This window comes from Mizuhopecten yessoensis, unplaced genomic scaffold (genome assembly GCF_002113885.1).
Source record: "Mizuhopecten yessoensis strain PY_sf001 unplaced genomic scaffold, ASM211388v2 scaffold10033, whole genome shotgun sequence".
Classification (NCBI taxonomy): Eukaryota; Metazoa; Mollusca; class Bivalvia; order Pectinida; family Pectinidae; genus Mizuhopecten; species Mizuhopecten yessoensis.
Window position 1 is genome coordinate 350,424 of NW_018408345.1, and position 16,546 is coordinate 366,969.

General features: G+C 34.3%; 1 protein-coding gene across 3 annotated transcripts in view; it reads right to left on the reverse strand.

Annotated features, from left to right (window-relative positions):
• Positions 1–7,288: 7,288 nt before the first annotated feature.
• Positions 7,289–16,546, reverse strand: part of LOC110459310 (oxysterol-binding protein-related protein 3-like) — a 71,583-nt gene continuing 62,325 nt past the window's right edge. For all 3 annotated transcript variants that reach the window (XM_021511501.1, XM_021511499.1, XM_021511500.1), the window contains one exon: positions 7,289–15,668. In XM_021511501.1, the coding sequence (XP_021367176.1) occupies positions 15,563–15,668 (106 nt within the window). In that variant the 3' untranslated portion in view covers positions 7,289–15,562. The remainder of the gene's footprint in view (positions 15,669–16,546) is intronic.

A 16,546-nucleotide genomic window follows, 5' to 3' on the forward strand; every position in this document is an offset into this window, starting at 1 on the left:
TGACATATTCCATGAGTGCAGATATGTATGTGTTGTGTGAGCGAAGCTAAAGGACTTCGAGGATGACTTCCGAATTTCTCTGCCCCATGCCCCACTTGTCACAACTCGGCGGTAGAACCCGTACCTACATCAATCGGTGAAGGGTACCGGGACCAGCCGAGGTTAGCCGATTGAACCATACATTGGTATCGTCTTCGGAATCAAACGGTTCTGCTTTTCAAGGTCAAGTTCTTTATTAACTTTAAGTCTTGCGACTTATCAGTGTAAACATATATTAAACAGGATATTAACATAAGTACAAAAAGCCACATTACGAGAACAGAACCCTTGGATTTCGAAGATGAGTAGGTCGGGTTTCCCAGAGAGAAAGATTCGTCAACCAGATCTTCATAATCTGAAATTTTATTTAATACCGACTACTTGACCGATATCAATAATTACCAATGACAATCGGGACATTTGAACGGCATTCGAAAACTCACCCATATTTTAAAAGCCTTTTATTGTTAACTGCAAGTGCGCAGTGGAGTAAATTGGTCAGAGTTACGCATGGTTCTGTGATGTCTAATTTCACGTGATGTTTGATTATTTCACGTGATGTCTGATTTCACGTGATGTCTGATTCCACGTTCCTACTGGCAATGACAAAGACGACCTATTATAATTGTACATATCTTGAAATAATTGGAGAGATATAGGTACAACTGAAGTGTAGATATCGTAAATTCAATTGGAAATAAATTATTGAAGATACGTACAAAAGTTTGTACTAGTCCTTAATTAAAGAACTTGTCTTTAATTAATGGTACAATTAAGATTTCTATTTTTGAAGATACATGTATATGCAATTATTTGAAAATACCAGGTGCATTTGGCGTTCTTCGTTCTTCATTTATCATATCTTTGTTAAATATAGGCAAAAATATTCAGCAGAATGTCAGAAAAAACGATTTCTTCATTGTCTTCCTGTGGTCATGCATTTGAGAATTTTTATACAGATATAATTGGACCTAAACTGAGGTTTTCAGAGTAATTTTACACATTTAAGGGTTTAGATCAATTTTCAGTAAAAATGCCACCCCCATTGCTCGTATATACACCATTACTGGGAGTGGCGTAATTGATCTTAACCCCTAAACATGTCAAATTACTCGGAACACCTCAGTTTGGGTCCAAATATAGCTGTAACAAATGTTCAGTTCCCTGTGTTCCTTTGCTGTCTCCATAGCATCCAACTTCCAGTTGGTATATAACAAACGTACACATCAAGCCCTTTGCTATATAGTTTAGACAACTATATGTATTAGGAATTAGGAGAAAGGTGGAGTGGTTAGGTCCGTTTTCCCATTAAGACAGACTGCTGCGTATAATGCACCGTTCACTTTCCTGAATCTATTCTGTATACTATTAGAAGTTTGTGAAAAGATTCATGTAGCACAACCAGTAAGTGTTTCTATGTGACGTTTCAATGACTAGTACGGTATGTACACCGTCACGTTCACCAGACAAATGACCAGTGAAGCGTATCAACACAAAGGTGTAAAATGTGTACGAGTTGTCCACAAAATCGATTTCGATTCGGCTACACTGTAAGCTATGTACAATTAGTTGTTAGTACCGAATAGTACTTGGTCATAGATGTGCAAGAGTCTATGAACCCCCTCATCTCGATTTAGAACTGGCCCACTGCGGCGTATCCAGATGGCTTCCTTTATCTGCCGCTTGAGCAGATTGCTCTCTCTGTCCAACACTCTGGAGTTATCCCAGTCAATCACATGGTTTTTAGTTCACCTGGCCCGAAGGGCCAAGTGAGCTTATGGCATGGTGCGGTGTCCGACGTCCGTCGTCAATATTTTACTTTAAATAACTTCTTCTCAGTAACCAAAAGGCCTAGGGTGATGATATTTGGCCAGAAGCATGCTGGGATGAAGGGCTACCAAATTTGTTCAAATAAATGACCTTCATTCATTATCAAGGTCACAGGGGTCAAATATGTTTAAAACCTTTAAACAACTTCTTATGAATAACCAAGAGGCCTAGGGTGATATTTGGCCAGTAACATGTTAGGATGAATGGCTACCAAGTTTGTTCAAATAAATGACCTTGACTTATATTCAAGGTCACAGGGGTCAAATATGTTTAAAACCTTTAAACAACTTCTCCTGAATAACTGAGATGGCTAGGGTGATGCTATTTGGCCAGTAACATGCTGGGATGAAGGGCTACCAAGTTTGTTCAAATGAATGACCTTGAATTATATTCAAGGTCACAGGGGTCAAATATGTTTAAAACCTTTAAACAACTTCTTATGAATAACCAAGAGGCCTAGGGTGATATTTGGCCAGTAACATGTTAGGATGAATGGCTACCAAGTTTGTTCAAATAAATGACCTTGACTTATATTCAAGGTCACAGGGGTCAAATATGTTTAAAACCTTTAAACAACTTCTCCTGAATAACTGAGATGGCTAGGGTGATGCTATTTGGCCAGTAACATGCTGGGATGAAGGGCTACCAAGTTTGTTCAAATGAATGACCTTGAATTATATTCAAGGTCACAGTGGTCAATATATGTTTAAATCTTTAAATGATTTTTTCTGTATAACCAAAAGGCCCAGGGTAATGATATTTTGTTAGAAGCATGCTGGGTTGGAAGACTATAAACTCTGTTCAACCTAATGTCCTTGTTCGACATTCAATGTCATATGTTTAAATCTTTTAATATGTCCTTATTAATCAAACACTGATATTCTGCCTGTAGTTGTATTTTAGTCCACTTTTAAGATTACAAGTGTGAGATTAATACCAGGTGAGCGATTCAGGCCCATTGGGCCTCTTGTTCTGTGTGGTATGGTCTGGATTGCCGATTTAAAGAAGGTATTGGTTCCGAATGGTTTGGGTTTTTATGGTGGAATACCAGGTATTGCTAAATGAGTCGCTTCTTCTACAATGGGAATATCACCCGTGCTTGAAACATAATCTGGGCATCTGTTATATAGACCTTTATATGTAGCTTTTAACACAGCATACTTGGTTGGTATTAACATGTAAATTCATCACTCACCTTTGTAATATAAGAGATTCGCCCTCATACACTAACATGTTTCTTTGTAACCCCAGGAATATATGTCAGGACAAAATCGAGCTGCACGAGTCACTTTGCACATCTTTAGAATCTCGCTTCAGTATAACAGTATAATTGACTGGCTTTGCTTCAAGGGACAGGTATCAGCCTAGCGATTGGTCAGATTTTTATATCTGTAACCAATCAAATTGCTAACCGCCTGCTGCCTTCGATTTTGCCATAACATACTCCAGGTATGCGAAGGAAGTGTGTGTATCGTGCCCGGAACCCTTAGACTACGAGGATGTGGTCATTCGTGTGAGTGGTCGACTAGAGATGTACATCACTGCACAGCCTACAGCTCCTAGCTTTGGTCCAATAGTTGTCCCAACAAATCGTTCAAGTATAATTTGTGCGTAGTGATGGAAGTGTTGGCAGAAACGGCAAGGTCATGTCTGATTTTGTTAGCGGCTTGCAGTTCAGAATGTCATTGTTAAAGGTGTCAAACACAGCGTTTGCGTCAAAGACCTGTTATTGATGACGTCATATAATAGGAAGATGCTGTGATGTGGTTAGATTTCTGTGTTAAGCATACTCCGCCTAGACTGAATGGACCCGGGATCATGAAACAATGTTAAAGTGAATGTTTTATTTAGTCATTCACGTATGACGTCACTCATTATGACGTGAATTGTGATTCGTCAAGTCTTAATCTCGGGCCAGGCCTGACAAATGCCTTTGGGGGGTTTGAAGACGATCGGCAATACTGTGGTTCATAGTCTACCTCTGACCCCGACAGCAGACTTAGACAGTTTTACAGATAGATGTTTGGTGTCAGGGCCAGTGGATTCTCCGGCTAACAGTCTATCTTCTTCCCTTTCCTATTGTAGAGAGGAAGACGGTTGCAAGGGTCTGGGGTACTTTAATGCAATCATAATTGAAAGCCTACCCGGTTCAAATAAAACCATTCTGACCATCCATCTTCGGACAGGTTCGTTTTTAGGACATTAATCAAGTACCACTTCACTCAAGTAAGGACCAAGAATCCTAGTGATGTTTGGGTTCAAAGGTCAATATCACTTAAGCTCTTACTTTATAACACATTCTTTCCATAAGAGCCCTATTCAGTTTGTTGTTCATATGTCAAAATCTCTGTGAATTGGCATTTTAAAGCAACCTTTATTATGTCTACGTATTTATTTTTTCCTCTATATTTATTTTGGAGATTTAGAGGTCAAGGCCCTTGTGACTTGATGCTTAAAACTAACTTCCTTTTTTTTTTTTTTTTCACATTTGCTTTTTGTTAAAAGTTCACATAGATTACCCCCAAAGGTAAAGAAATAATTTATTATAGGATTTAAAGGTAATTGGTACTTTTGGTTATTCAAACCTGAAGCAAGTATTACTAATTGAAATACTGATAAACTTCAGCAGACACGACTCCTTTTAACTCATTCACCCCTGAAATTTCATAATGAGCTATTCCAACCTTTGTATTGGAAGAGTTCAAATGTGTCTTCAGGGGTGAATGAGTTAATTTGACTAACTGAACTCTTTACTTATTTATCTAGATATCACAGTAACAAGCTCTTTCTAGCCATTGATATTTACTAGTACATTTGTATATAAATTTGAAGCAGAGATAGAAGATGTGTGTACAAAGTGTACTTGTTATGGGTCAGTATTTCTAACAGCTCATTGATAGTGTCATTGCCTAGAATCTAATCCCCACCATAACTGTATGACAAATCCAAACTAGGCAAGCAGTTTTGAGAAGAATATCATCCAGATGACAGTTGTTTTTGTTCCTTTCAGACAAAATACAATAAAGAAGGATAATTACTTGCATAACATTTTGTTTTATTCAGTGAATCAATCATAATGCATATACTACTGATGATATTCATGTTGTGACTATAGAAGTGAATGCTTTCACTGCCCAATGACTACACAGTAAAATGTAGGTAAAGTGAAAGTAGACATTACTTTCCCTTCAGCCTGTGAAACATTGATGTAAATTACATGCAAAATGAAAGTAGAGATTTCAGGTATTTCTTTTCACGTTTAAAGTGTCTGATGATGGAATGAAATCTCACACTGGTAAACCTCAAATTTTCATCATGAAATCAAGTTGTGAAATTAAATTGCATACCTATCAAATGTTTTTGCCTTCAAAACAACTCCTGCTCTTATAGAACTGTTTGGATAATAATATTGATCTGTGTCCAAATCAAAATAAGCTTAAAATCAACATATTCAATAACATGATAACTAATTTTGCAAATATCTATTTAAATCAAAGATTTATGTACACTTGTAAGCTAAACTACATAACAGAAAGACATTCCTGAAATTCAGCTGAAATATGTGAAAAGAAATTTGAACATAAGTCTCAAAGTCAAATATGAAATTAATTATTCAAACAACTTCCTGATGTTTTGTTATTGAACATATGCTTTTTTTAAAGGTGGACAATCTGTAATTTTTTAATTGACAATTCTTGCAAGGATCCTAGGGGAAGCAAAACTTTGATAAAAAAAATCTTAAAAGTTGCATACACTTGTATAAAGACAAGAAATAAAAAGAAATACAGGATCATTCCCCCAAAAAGTCATTGGAAAAAGTGTACCAGTAAAGATATATTCTATCTAAAGGTCACAAATATGGGCATATTCCATTTTAATAAATACAACATGTTTGATATCCTACAAGCATTGTGTGCTTACAAACAAAACAGTGTGTTGAGGTGCACTAAACATAATTATTTTAAAGTTTATGAAGAAAGTATGTTAAAAGCTTTAAGAATTTCAAAGTTGGCTGAACACAATCAACCCGGATATTGCGAAGAAATTTTATCAGAATTACCGTGCATACCTCTCCCTAAGAAGATAGATTACCAGAGCAAAGAGAATATCTAATCATAGTCATGCATATTTTAGGCTTATAGGAGAAAAAACATTTAAAAGCACAAGCATGGTAACTATACCGGTAATATCAATGAATTAAAAGCAAAAATAACAAATTGTCAAGCTATACAGCTGTAACATAACAGGCAAAAAGGCGAGCTATAAAATTTCTAGTTATAATATTCGAGTAAGCTTTGTGTAGACATAAAAACAGAACATATTGAAAACAAAAGTATAAATGGGCTTCTCTTTCAGTGAATTTCACCACCGACTACATTTCAAGGTACCGGTATTCCTATCAGGGGTTGATCTAAACGATTAGAATTTTTGTCACCATTTTGACTTGCCTCCTCGCCATCGGAAGTGAGCAAAAATCAAACGGAAGCCAATTTTTCTTGTTTCTATTTTTTTTTTTACCTTTAAATACATGTAGATATTATTTATCTACACCTCATAACTTTTAATTAATCTTAAATGTCTTTCGACTAGGATGGAGGATTTTACGTTGTCAAATAAAACTCATCACTACAAACAATATCGTAACTCACACAAGAAAATGCCTTCACAGCAAGACTCAAAACACCCGAAAGTAAAACTACACTTAAATATCTCAAAAATCTCTGTAACAGTCACAACCGAAAGTCAACTGAAAAGTCGTAGTGTATTACTTTCCACTCGGCCTAAAAATATTCAGAGATCGATTTTTTGGAGCATGAACATCGTTTTGCCCCCAGATTTTTTGGGTGCGCAAAATATTCGAGTAGAAGCTTTTTTCAGCCTCAAAAAGTACCTGCGCAAATTACACAGGTGCGCAAATTACATGGGTTTTTACGGTATACTTTGTATTTATTCCTTGAAGAACTCTCCAGATCTGCCGACGTAAACCATAAATGTTTCGAGTACAAATCTAGGGTAACAGTATTCATCTTTCATATTTCAGGTCAAAACAGAAGGCTAATGATCCTATTTTGAGCACATCCACAGTCTTAGATGTACAAGACAGGGCATGATTGTAATTTAACACCAAAGTAACATATTGGTACATATAACAGCAAATGATAAAACTGAAGTGGACGTAATTTAGAAGTATGTTATGACGCAGTGTCATAAAACCTCTGTTTAAGTATGGTTACCACACATACCTGACTATCACCCATGGTATTGTGTCCAGAACAACACTGGGAAGACACTCAAGGAGATTATTCCGTCTTTGCGTATTGCAGAGTTATCTTCTCTTGGGAGCAGGTATTGATTTTTACGTCACTTGTTTTTGAGAGTAATATCATCAATTTTTGAGAAAACGACCTAATTTTCTCACTCAAACCAATGATGTAACAATCAATACCTGCTCCCAAGAGAAGATAACTCTGCAATACGCAAAGACGGAATACAGGAAACATGTCAAATACTCCTCAAATTACTTTCAAACCTCTAACTTGGAAAGGAAAAGAATACTTAGTAAACTACATCTTTCTTTATTGCATATATTTTGAGTTATTAAAAATGCAAAAAATAACAAAATAGAATATTTCAGATGAACCGAACGTTATGTTTACTATCTGACGAATATACTGCAAGATTTATTTGGTTGAAAACATTTTGAATACATGTATTTCAGTTCATATTTGACCAGTTTAAAGAAATTTGACACAATTTCCACTTATTCAACAATGCAACCCAAATAGTAAGATAAAATTTTGTCAAAAAAAATATCTGAATTCAAAACGTTTTTCAGTTATCTTCTGATGTTTCCGTTGCATTTATAAATTCATGCAGTTTTGTAACTTCAAATATTTTTGAAAACATTATATGTTTCGAATTAATTTTCAATAATCTAAGCAGAGCTTTGAAAAACTAGACTCAGGTAGTTAAGTCAATTAACAGCAGGTTTGATTACAAGTAGAGGTTTGGTGTCAGTGGAAATTATAAAAGATAAATACACATTTGTTAAAAGATTGCTATAAAATTCTGTTAAAAACTGGTAACATAAAGTCACTCTCAGTCATGCTTTATGACGTCATAGTATAGCTAACACGGACGTGTTGCCATATTGCAGTGACCAGTATAACTAAATCAAACTTAACTGATATGGTAATACGTGTATATCTAACATATGGGATTCTAAACTTCTCCGGCTTTGTTTTAACGTTCCCCGTACCACTGCCAAAAAACGTAACTAAGGCCCCTTTGGCGCATCCCGTTCAACCTGTTAAGAAAACGACAGGCGTAGATCTGAACGGAGGCTGACCTCAGGAATATTCGGCATGTGTAGATCGAGGTGTGGAGACTACTTGGCTGAAACTAAAATGCTGACTATTGCCAGTTTGCGTTATTTCTTTCTAAAACAATAGGTTATGTAATTCAGTGGAATGAAGGACATAACGCTCTTGATACATTGTTATTTATTCTCCGAAACTGTGCATTATAGAACGGTCAAAGTGCGTTCCTTTAACACGAAATATTTCTGTACCGTTTCAACTGGGATATGCCAATGTAACCTAAGTATTGGACCCTTTTTTCTGGTATGACTATAGCTGTGATAAACTATTTCCGAAAAAAAACCCATACCTTCGGGGACTTTTGTAAAAAACAAATGAAGATGAAATAAACTAAATATAATAATTAAGAAGAGAGTTCTGAATGGGATTCAAACACTTGTCTTTAGATTGTTCTGCTAACGCTCTAACTGAATGTGCTACCTGGTCAACGTAACAGTCCTGGCCCACATGTGCTACAGTTATATCCTAACGGAAGTAAAAGGGAGGCTACTGTATATAGGAAATAACGGCCTTTCAGTGCGACCGGTATCCGTTACAATTTCATAATTTAGTATACCTTCCTCAGTTTCTTTTTTAAAATGTATATGTCTATATATAAAGCGATAAATAGTTTAAAATTTATAAATTTAAAACTGTTTATCGCTATTTAATACATGTGATACGGGACGAAGACGTAGAAATACTAGTCTTCGTGTTTTGTTTTATTTATACACTGTATATATAAATGTATATATAAAACATTATAAACTAAGGCGTATTTGCTTTGTATAAGTTGAGATATGAATTCATTAATGTCAAAGTGAGGCCAGCATTTAAATATATATTAAATTACATTTCAATGTCTTTGTGTAATATTGTTTAACAATTAATTTCAATTCAAATTCTAAATGCTTAGTTGAAATGCATTATATCAAATTTTAACATGATAAAAACCATCTGACCTCTGGTCCCTAAGCTAGTGTACCTCTGACCTCTGGTCCCTAAGCTAGTGTAATATTCAATCAAGTACTGAATGTCTTTATAAATCACAGTTAAATGATATGTGGACTAACAAAATGCTCGGTAACGAGATCAACAATCTTTTTGATCTGAAAATGTCACATTATCATGTTTAAAAATTCAAGCTGTATAAGATGTATATTTAGTTAAAGTTTGATATGAAACAAAATGAAGGGTATATATTGCCATTGTAGGGGTCATTCAGCTATAAATGCAAGCTATTGCTGATTTTTTTTCTAAAAACATATATACAGATATTTTATGTACATCCTAACATCACATATGTTATTTCAGTCCAATTTCTAAAATTCAATCATATACTTTCTTCGCTAGATCAGACATGGTTGCTATGATTACCCCTACTAACAATCGACAACAGGAACAATAGTTGTGAAGTTGTGTAACTCCATAGGTATAGTATGTACGTAGTACAATTATTGTAAAGTTGTATCACATTTGGACACAGTCTAGTTTAAAGTTTGGATCCAATTTGTTATAATCACCATACAAATTTCAATTTCCATTTAGAAAAAGTTTTTCTTTTCAATTTCTTTTTTGTGTGAATTCAAATAGTACCAAAATAACAGGCTGGTTACTGGTCACAATAGGGCGGTATTACACCAACAACTAACAGGCTATTTGTTACATACAAAATGCATAAATTGGGAAATGTTTCTTAACCCTTTCACCACTGTAGACCATAATAGACACATCCACATCAATGCATGGTAGAGTCTACTCAAGTAGCATAGGGGTGAAAGGGTTAAATAGCATACAAGTATAACACATCAATGACAGCAATATGTGAAAGCCCAAATATTACATATAAACACATATATTTATTACGGTAAAACTTCTACCTCGTTGAAGCTAGACGAAGAAAATAATATCTTTCTTCTCTTTATCATATAATTTGGACATGAAAAAAAATGAAAATATTTTCTCCAACAGACTACAAAATGAATGTGTCTTTTGTCAAAATAATATCTTGAAATCTAAATGACATATCGCAGAGAAGTGTATAAAAGAGAATTATCTCCCTTTAGAAAGGTAGCACACAGCAATAATAGAAAAGATTTAAAACAAGTAACACATATAGATTCAATAGAACAAAGAAAAATAACACAGGGCGTCAATTCAGATGTGTCACATTTCTTTAGCTAAATAATACAATGGAGTAAAACTTGAATTAGCGGAAGTATCGTAATTACAGAAACAGTTTTAATACCTCCTATTAATAGCTATGGTTATTGAAGGAGGTGCCAGGTTTTGGTGGTGGAGGTTTTAAGCTGGAGTTCCAGGAGAAAAACCACCGACCGACGGCCAGTACCTGCATGGCGACCAGTACCTGGCGACTGCCCAACGTAGATCTCGAACCCGCGACCAAGTGTTGGAGGGCTAGTGGTACGAGAATGTCAGACGCCTTATCCACTTGGCCACCGCAGCCCCCTTACAGAAACAGAAACAATCTTGACTGGTAAGTCGTAGGTTAACAAATACACACCACGACTCTTTTTGTAACAGATGAACTAAAACCAGTGCAATGAGAGATAATGTAGGATAGCTAACAACTTGTAAGTGTATCGAAATTAGGCAGAACATCAGGATATGAAGTACCGACATGTTTCTTTCATCTTTTTTTCTTTCCGAAAAAGAAGCATACCTATCTCTGTAGAAAGTATTGAAATGAAAAATCAATCATTCAACTGTTTCAATGAAATCTACTTCAGGACAAGTAGTCTGGACACAGAGGAACAGACAACCTTAATCCAGTCCGCTCTGTTCCTCCCTAACTTCGTTGTGAGGATTATAGATTCGCAATGAAAACCCAAGATAATAAACACAAACATTTTTTGACATATTTAACCCTTTCACAACTGTAAACCATCATGGACTCATCTAGAGTCTACCCAAGTAACCTAGGGGTGAAATGCATGGTTAGGGGGAATAATTGGATTTGTTGTACTATCAAGCTAATGGAATGTGATACAACTGAAATTTGGAATACAAATCTGTATAATGCATTACTCAAATAACAATAAAAGATTATATAACAATACCACAGCTGTAGGTCATTTGCATATATATATATATACATTATATTTGTGACAATTTGATAAACTAATTTTATAACAAACACTTCATTTCAGTGTGTATTTAAAAAAATTATGTACATATATATATATAGTAGTCTCCCTTGACGGATCATGCTGACAAAAGCATCTTATATTAACCACACATTAGAATTGTTGTCATTGAATACAACACTTGTAGTTCATAAAGACGGACCCTGCTGATTTTTCCATTGATATTTCATAACTGGAAAGAGAGTGTTAGAGCTACTTTTTTCACTGTTGAAATGAAACTCAGAAGACACCTTATTTACCCTGCAATAAGCCCTAAGGGGGCCTGCAAATAATCTCTGACTAAAAGTAGGGAAATGGGCTTACTGGACAATAAAATAGCACTTCTACTGTTTGATTTGTTTGGTTTGGTTTGTTGTGTTTTAAGTCCTATTATCAGCTTTGGTCATTTAAGCACATGCCAGGTTTTAGGTGGAGAAAGCCGGAATTCCCGGGGAAAACCCCATGGGGAAATACCTGGCGACTGCCCCACGTAGGTCTCGAACCCGCGACCCAGTGGTAGCAGAATGTTAGATGCCTTAACCATTAGGCCACCGCGGAACTGAATAGGACATGGTTGCGCTTATTACCTGAGATATGGGCTTATTGCCTAATAAATACGTTAAACAAGTAAGTTAGTTGATGTAGCTGAGACATGACATTCACTTTAGTTTCTATGAGACATATATTTTGTGTGTTTATATAACAAAGTAACTTTCTTACTGGCAATTTCAAAATGAATTCATAAGTTCTTTGAATGTCACAGACACTATGATAGATGTAACATTTGCTTTGTATTTACCAGAAAAAACGTTATCAATTGTCACATAAAGTATTGACTAGGTTTTTCTCCATTCTTAACTTAAAGGTACATACTGACTATCACCTAAATGGTAATTAATATATGTAAAAGTATAGATATAAACCAGATATATGTAATTGATGTCTTCAGCATTTTTATGAAAGTTCAGTTTTACATAAATAGGAATATTTGAATACACAAATTTGCTAATTAGCTTTGAAATCTTTCTGCAATTGATCTTCCATGAACATTATAATAACAGTCAGGATATTTGGAAATTATCAAAATGTTCTACCCTCTTCTTTCAAGGACAAAAAGTCAAACACCAATGGGAAAAAACTTCTTGAATGTTTAACAGTATTCATGGATATGCATTAAGTGAAGAGAACGAGTGGCTAGTGCTCATAAAACATTGTATCCCTGTTATACGGGTAGGTGGGAGTTCAACTACCTGCTTCGAAGGCAACTTGTGTCGGTCCGCTAAACAGAATTAAAATTGTACACACACAACTGACACACAGCAGTGATGTCAATATTGATTAAAATGTTGTGGTTATAGAATGTTTTGACACAGAATGCAGGTTTATTTCCAATTTGTGAATCATATTGAAGCTAATATAAGAATATGGGAATCATTGGGGACAAATTATTACATGTTTAAATTGAAGCTAATAAGATTATAGGAATCATTAGGGAAAAATGATTACATACTACATAACTGTCTAAGACAGAAATCATCTCTATGAGTACAATACCACACTGCAATAGTCCTATTCTACAGAGGATTATTATTCTATTTATTGTAAAATCATTAATTTTCATGGGGTTAAATTTTCGTGGTTTTCATATACTAGCCTGTTTCAATGACATTATATTTCGATGTTTTCTGATTTTCACCTATCTATATCATACCAAATTTATTTTTTCGTGGGGATTTAAATTCGTGATTTTTTTTTATCCACGAAATAAACGAAATTTAATGTCCCACGAAAATTTATGATTTCACAGTATATCATTATAGCACTTGCGTGTTGGCTTACAAACAGACATAAGGTGATATATTTCAGTTATCTCCCTTACACTTAAATAACATTCAATTTCTTTCGTTGGAATCGCGTATCACAAGGAAAGTCTACATACAATGTAGACTCACTATAGGAAGAAATAGAAATACAGAGTAAAAGTTGCAAGAAAATACCTACGAGTGCAACATTATTATTTAGAATTACTACATATTTTTTTTAAAATGTAATATACTATTTATATCTGAAAATTTCCTTTATCAATGGAAGTGTACACATTAAACAGTAAAAGAAATGTGATATTTCAGTAACTTTTTATATGGTGCATACATAAATATAGAAATATATACTACACATTTCTGTCCCCATGGTATATTGTTTTTATTATACACGCTTATCAATGTGATGGTCATTCTGTCATGTTTATTTTAGCGGAGATAAGCCCACCCCAGTGTCCAGTCCTATGTAAATAATGAAAACAGGGCTTATATTCCAAAATTCATGCTTTACAAAGGAACATTTTCAGACGTGACCATTCAAATCTGTTAAATGTACTATTGTTATGGAGACGGACTTCATACCTTGCATTGGTTTATTATCATTGACTGTCCTGATCAAAATATTGAGATTCTCATCTTCAGAATTACATACACATAACATGTTCATACATTTATTTGAGACAACCTTTTTTTAAGCGGGACAGAATTGTTTATTTATTTTACTACAACAATACGCTTTGTCAGTATATACGCAGGCAGTTATAAAATGACTTTTGATTTTGACCCTATCAAACTTATTCTAATCCAAGTGTGCATAGATCAAGTCTGCTATTTTGTTGTTCTCCTTTCTTCGGAAATAGAAATGCAATCTACTTTTAAAGGCTTTTCGTCAATAAAGTTAAATGCTAATTACATGTAATGCTGTATTTATATAACTTTAACTTTGAAAACATTTTCCTCAAATAAAACTAAAATAAAAGGAAGTACCCCACTTACAAAAACACATTTTTTCTTCAACAGAACTTTAGGTAGGGAAATGAACAAGGACTGATGTCTATGACTGTGAAGTACCATGATACTTCCCAGCCAATATACAGAAGTGAATTCAAAACAGGCCAAATACATTTCAAAAGGGCCAGTGCCTGAGGGCAAAAATTTGGCAGACAAAAATATTGCAGTTTGCATTGTTTTGGTAAAATGATATGATAATGTGAAAGTATCTTCATATTAATATGTCTTAAGCAAACTTGAATACACAACAAATTTTGTTATGCATACCAACCAATTTGGATATTTTTAATATCATATAAATGTAATGAATAACCAAGAAATGAAGTTCTACATGTTTAATCTTGCAGGAACAGACCAATGTTAGTTGACCAAACAATACTATATTGTGTTTTTTTCTTGAAATAAAACATGACGTAAAAAGCGTTCTTTCCAATGATACAATATTAAGAAAACCTACAGTTAACCAAATATCTGTAAGTTTGAATACGTTTTCGGATTTTCACTTGAAAATTACATCTATTTCTTCACAGCATTACGGATATACTGTACAATGTATGATTCATAGCAAACTGTATTTCTAAATCTCCAGCAACATTGACTTTAATATAAATACATCAAAAGAAATGTTACTTACAACAACGAGAGTTGTTGAGTTCACTGGGCTTGATTTTAAATGTACACAAACATATGATTTTGAATCCAAAATGACAGAAGGGCAGATGTGACCAAATCTTCCAGATATTATTCTGAGTAATTAGTTTATTTACTTTTCCTTCTCTCTCATAATAAAATTATAAATTACAGTTTATAAACAGATATTTCAGGAGATAACCTCACTATTTTACCTCCATTTTTTTTCTTCTGAATCATTCATATGTTTGAAATTGTAAGGCAAAATGATCTGGTTCATTTGTATGTTTGACAGGCACAGAGGTAACAAGTGGCTACCGTATTGAAAACAACATTTCAGATAAAACACATAAAAGTCATCATGCAAACAACTACATATTTAAATAATCTGGAACATAGGACTCTAAAACCATTGCAAAATGAACATTTAGAATTGATTGTTGATGGAAGAAATCTAAGACTTATTAAAATTTTAAAACAAATCCTGAGGATCATTTGATGCCTTGATTTTTACCTCCAAAAATAAAGTCAAGGTATTCAAAATCTTGTAATACGATAACTGGAAGAAAATCAAGATTGAAAAGTTGATTGGTACGTGTGCAAAAATAAAAATAAAACATACACACATATATATTACAATTTTCTTTTCATTCGCCTACCAAATAAATATTTGTTGTATGTAGAAACTGTCCACATTTAGAGGCCACAGGAAGAGTGTGTTGTGGCTTTACCACATCTGTGGAAATGTTAGTTTAGAGAAACCTGGGTCCCTCCTCATCTCCCAGTACTTTCCTGTGTACTCGTAATGATCCTTCCCTGATACGGTGTACTTTCTGTAAAAGAAAAATAATAATAATAATAATAAGTACAGACGTTCGAAGTGTTTGAGTTAAGACAACTCGATGTAAACTACACTTAGAACTCTATCAGAATCAATTAAGTTGTAGTTCCAGAAGTGTATTTCAGTTTCATTTTGGAGTTCCATTTTGCGGTTGTTTTCCCTTCTTTTAGCCCCCAGTCTTTTAACTGCACTAAAAGTGTTTTAATTTTGACTAAAATGTTTTTGAAACTTTGTCAGAAATTTTCATTAAGTTGATTTGGAAAGAGACTGATTCTAAACAAAAATATATTTTTGCGACAATTGGTCTGAAATATATCTTTATATTTCCCTGTATAGGGCGATTTCCAATTCAAATGCTTTAGGTATTAACTCCAATTCATATTTTTAAAATGACTTTATTTTGCCAAGTGTTTCATTCTTACTTTTAAATTCTAGCAAATGTTTATACATTAATGTTTTTTTTCCCAAGTGTGACAGGCAACATTTATATTATTTTTGAAACGAGGCAATATCAACATTAATATCAATATCAGCACAATGAAGACTATCTTGTGATACATTTCAGGTGAAATTTGGTAACAGCAAAGTCATAAAAACTAATGTAATAAAATTGAACAACGTTATTATTCTAACATTAATTTCAAATTTTGACAAATAAATCTGAAATCCTATGAAAACTATAAAAGACAAAGTTACATTTGTAGGACGACTATTACAGAACTAGAAAATGTCTGTTAGACATAAATGCCCCCGCTCATAGATGGGACGGGAAAGGACGCGACAAGACGGGACGGAACGGACATTTGCAACACTGTATGCCCCCCCCCCCCTCCCCATTTTATGGCGGGGGCATAAAAAGAGTATAAGGGT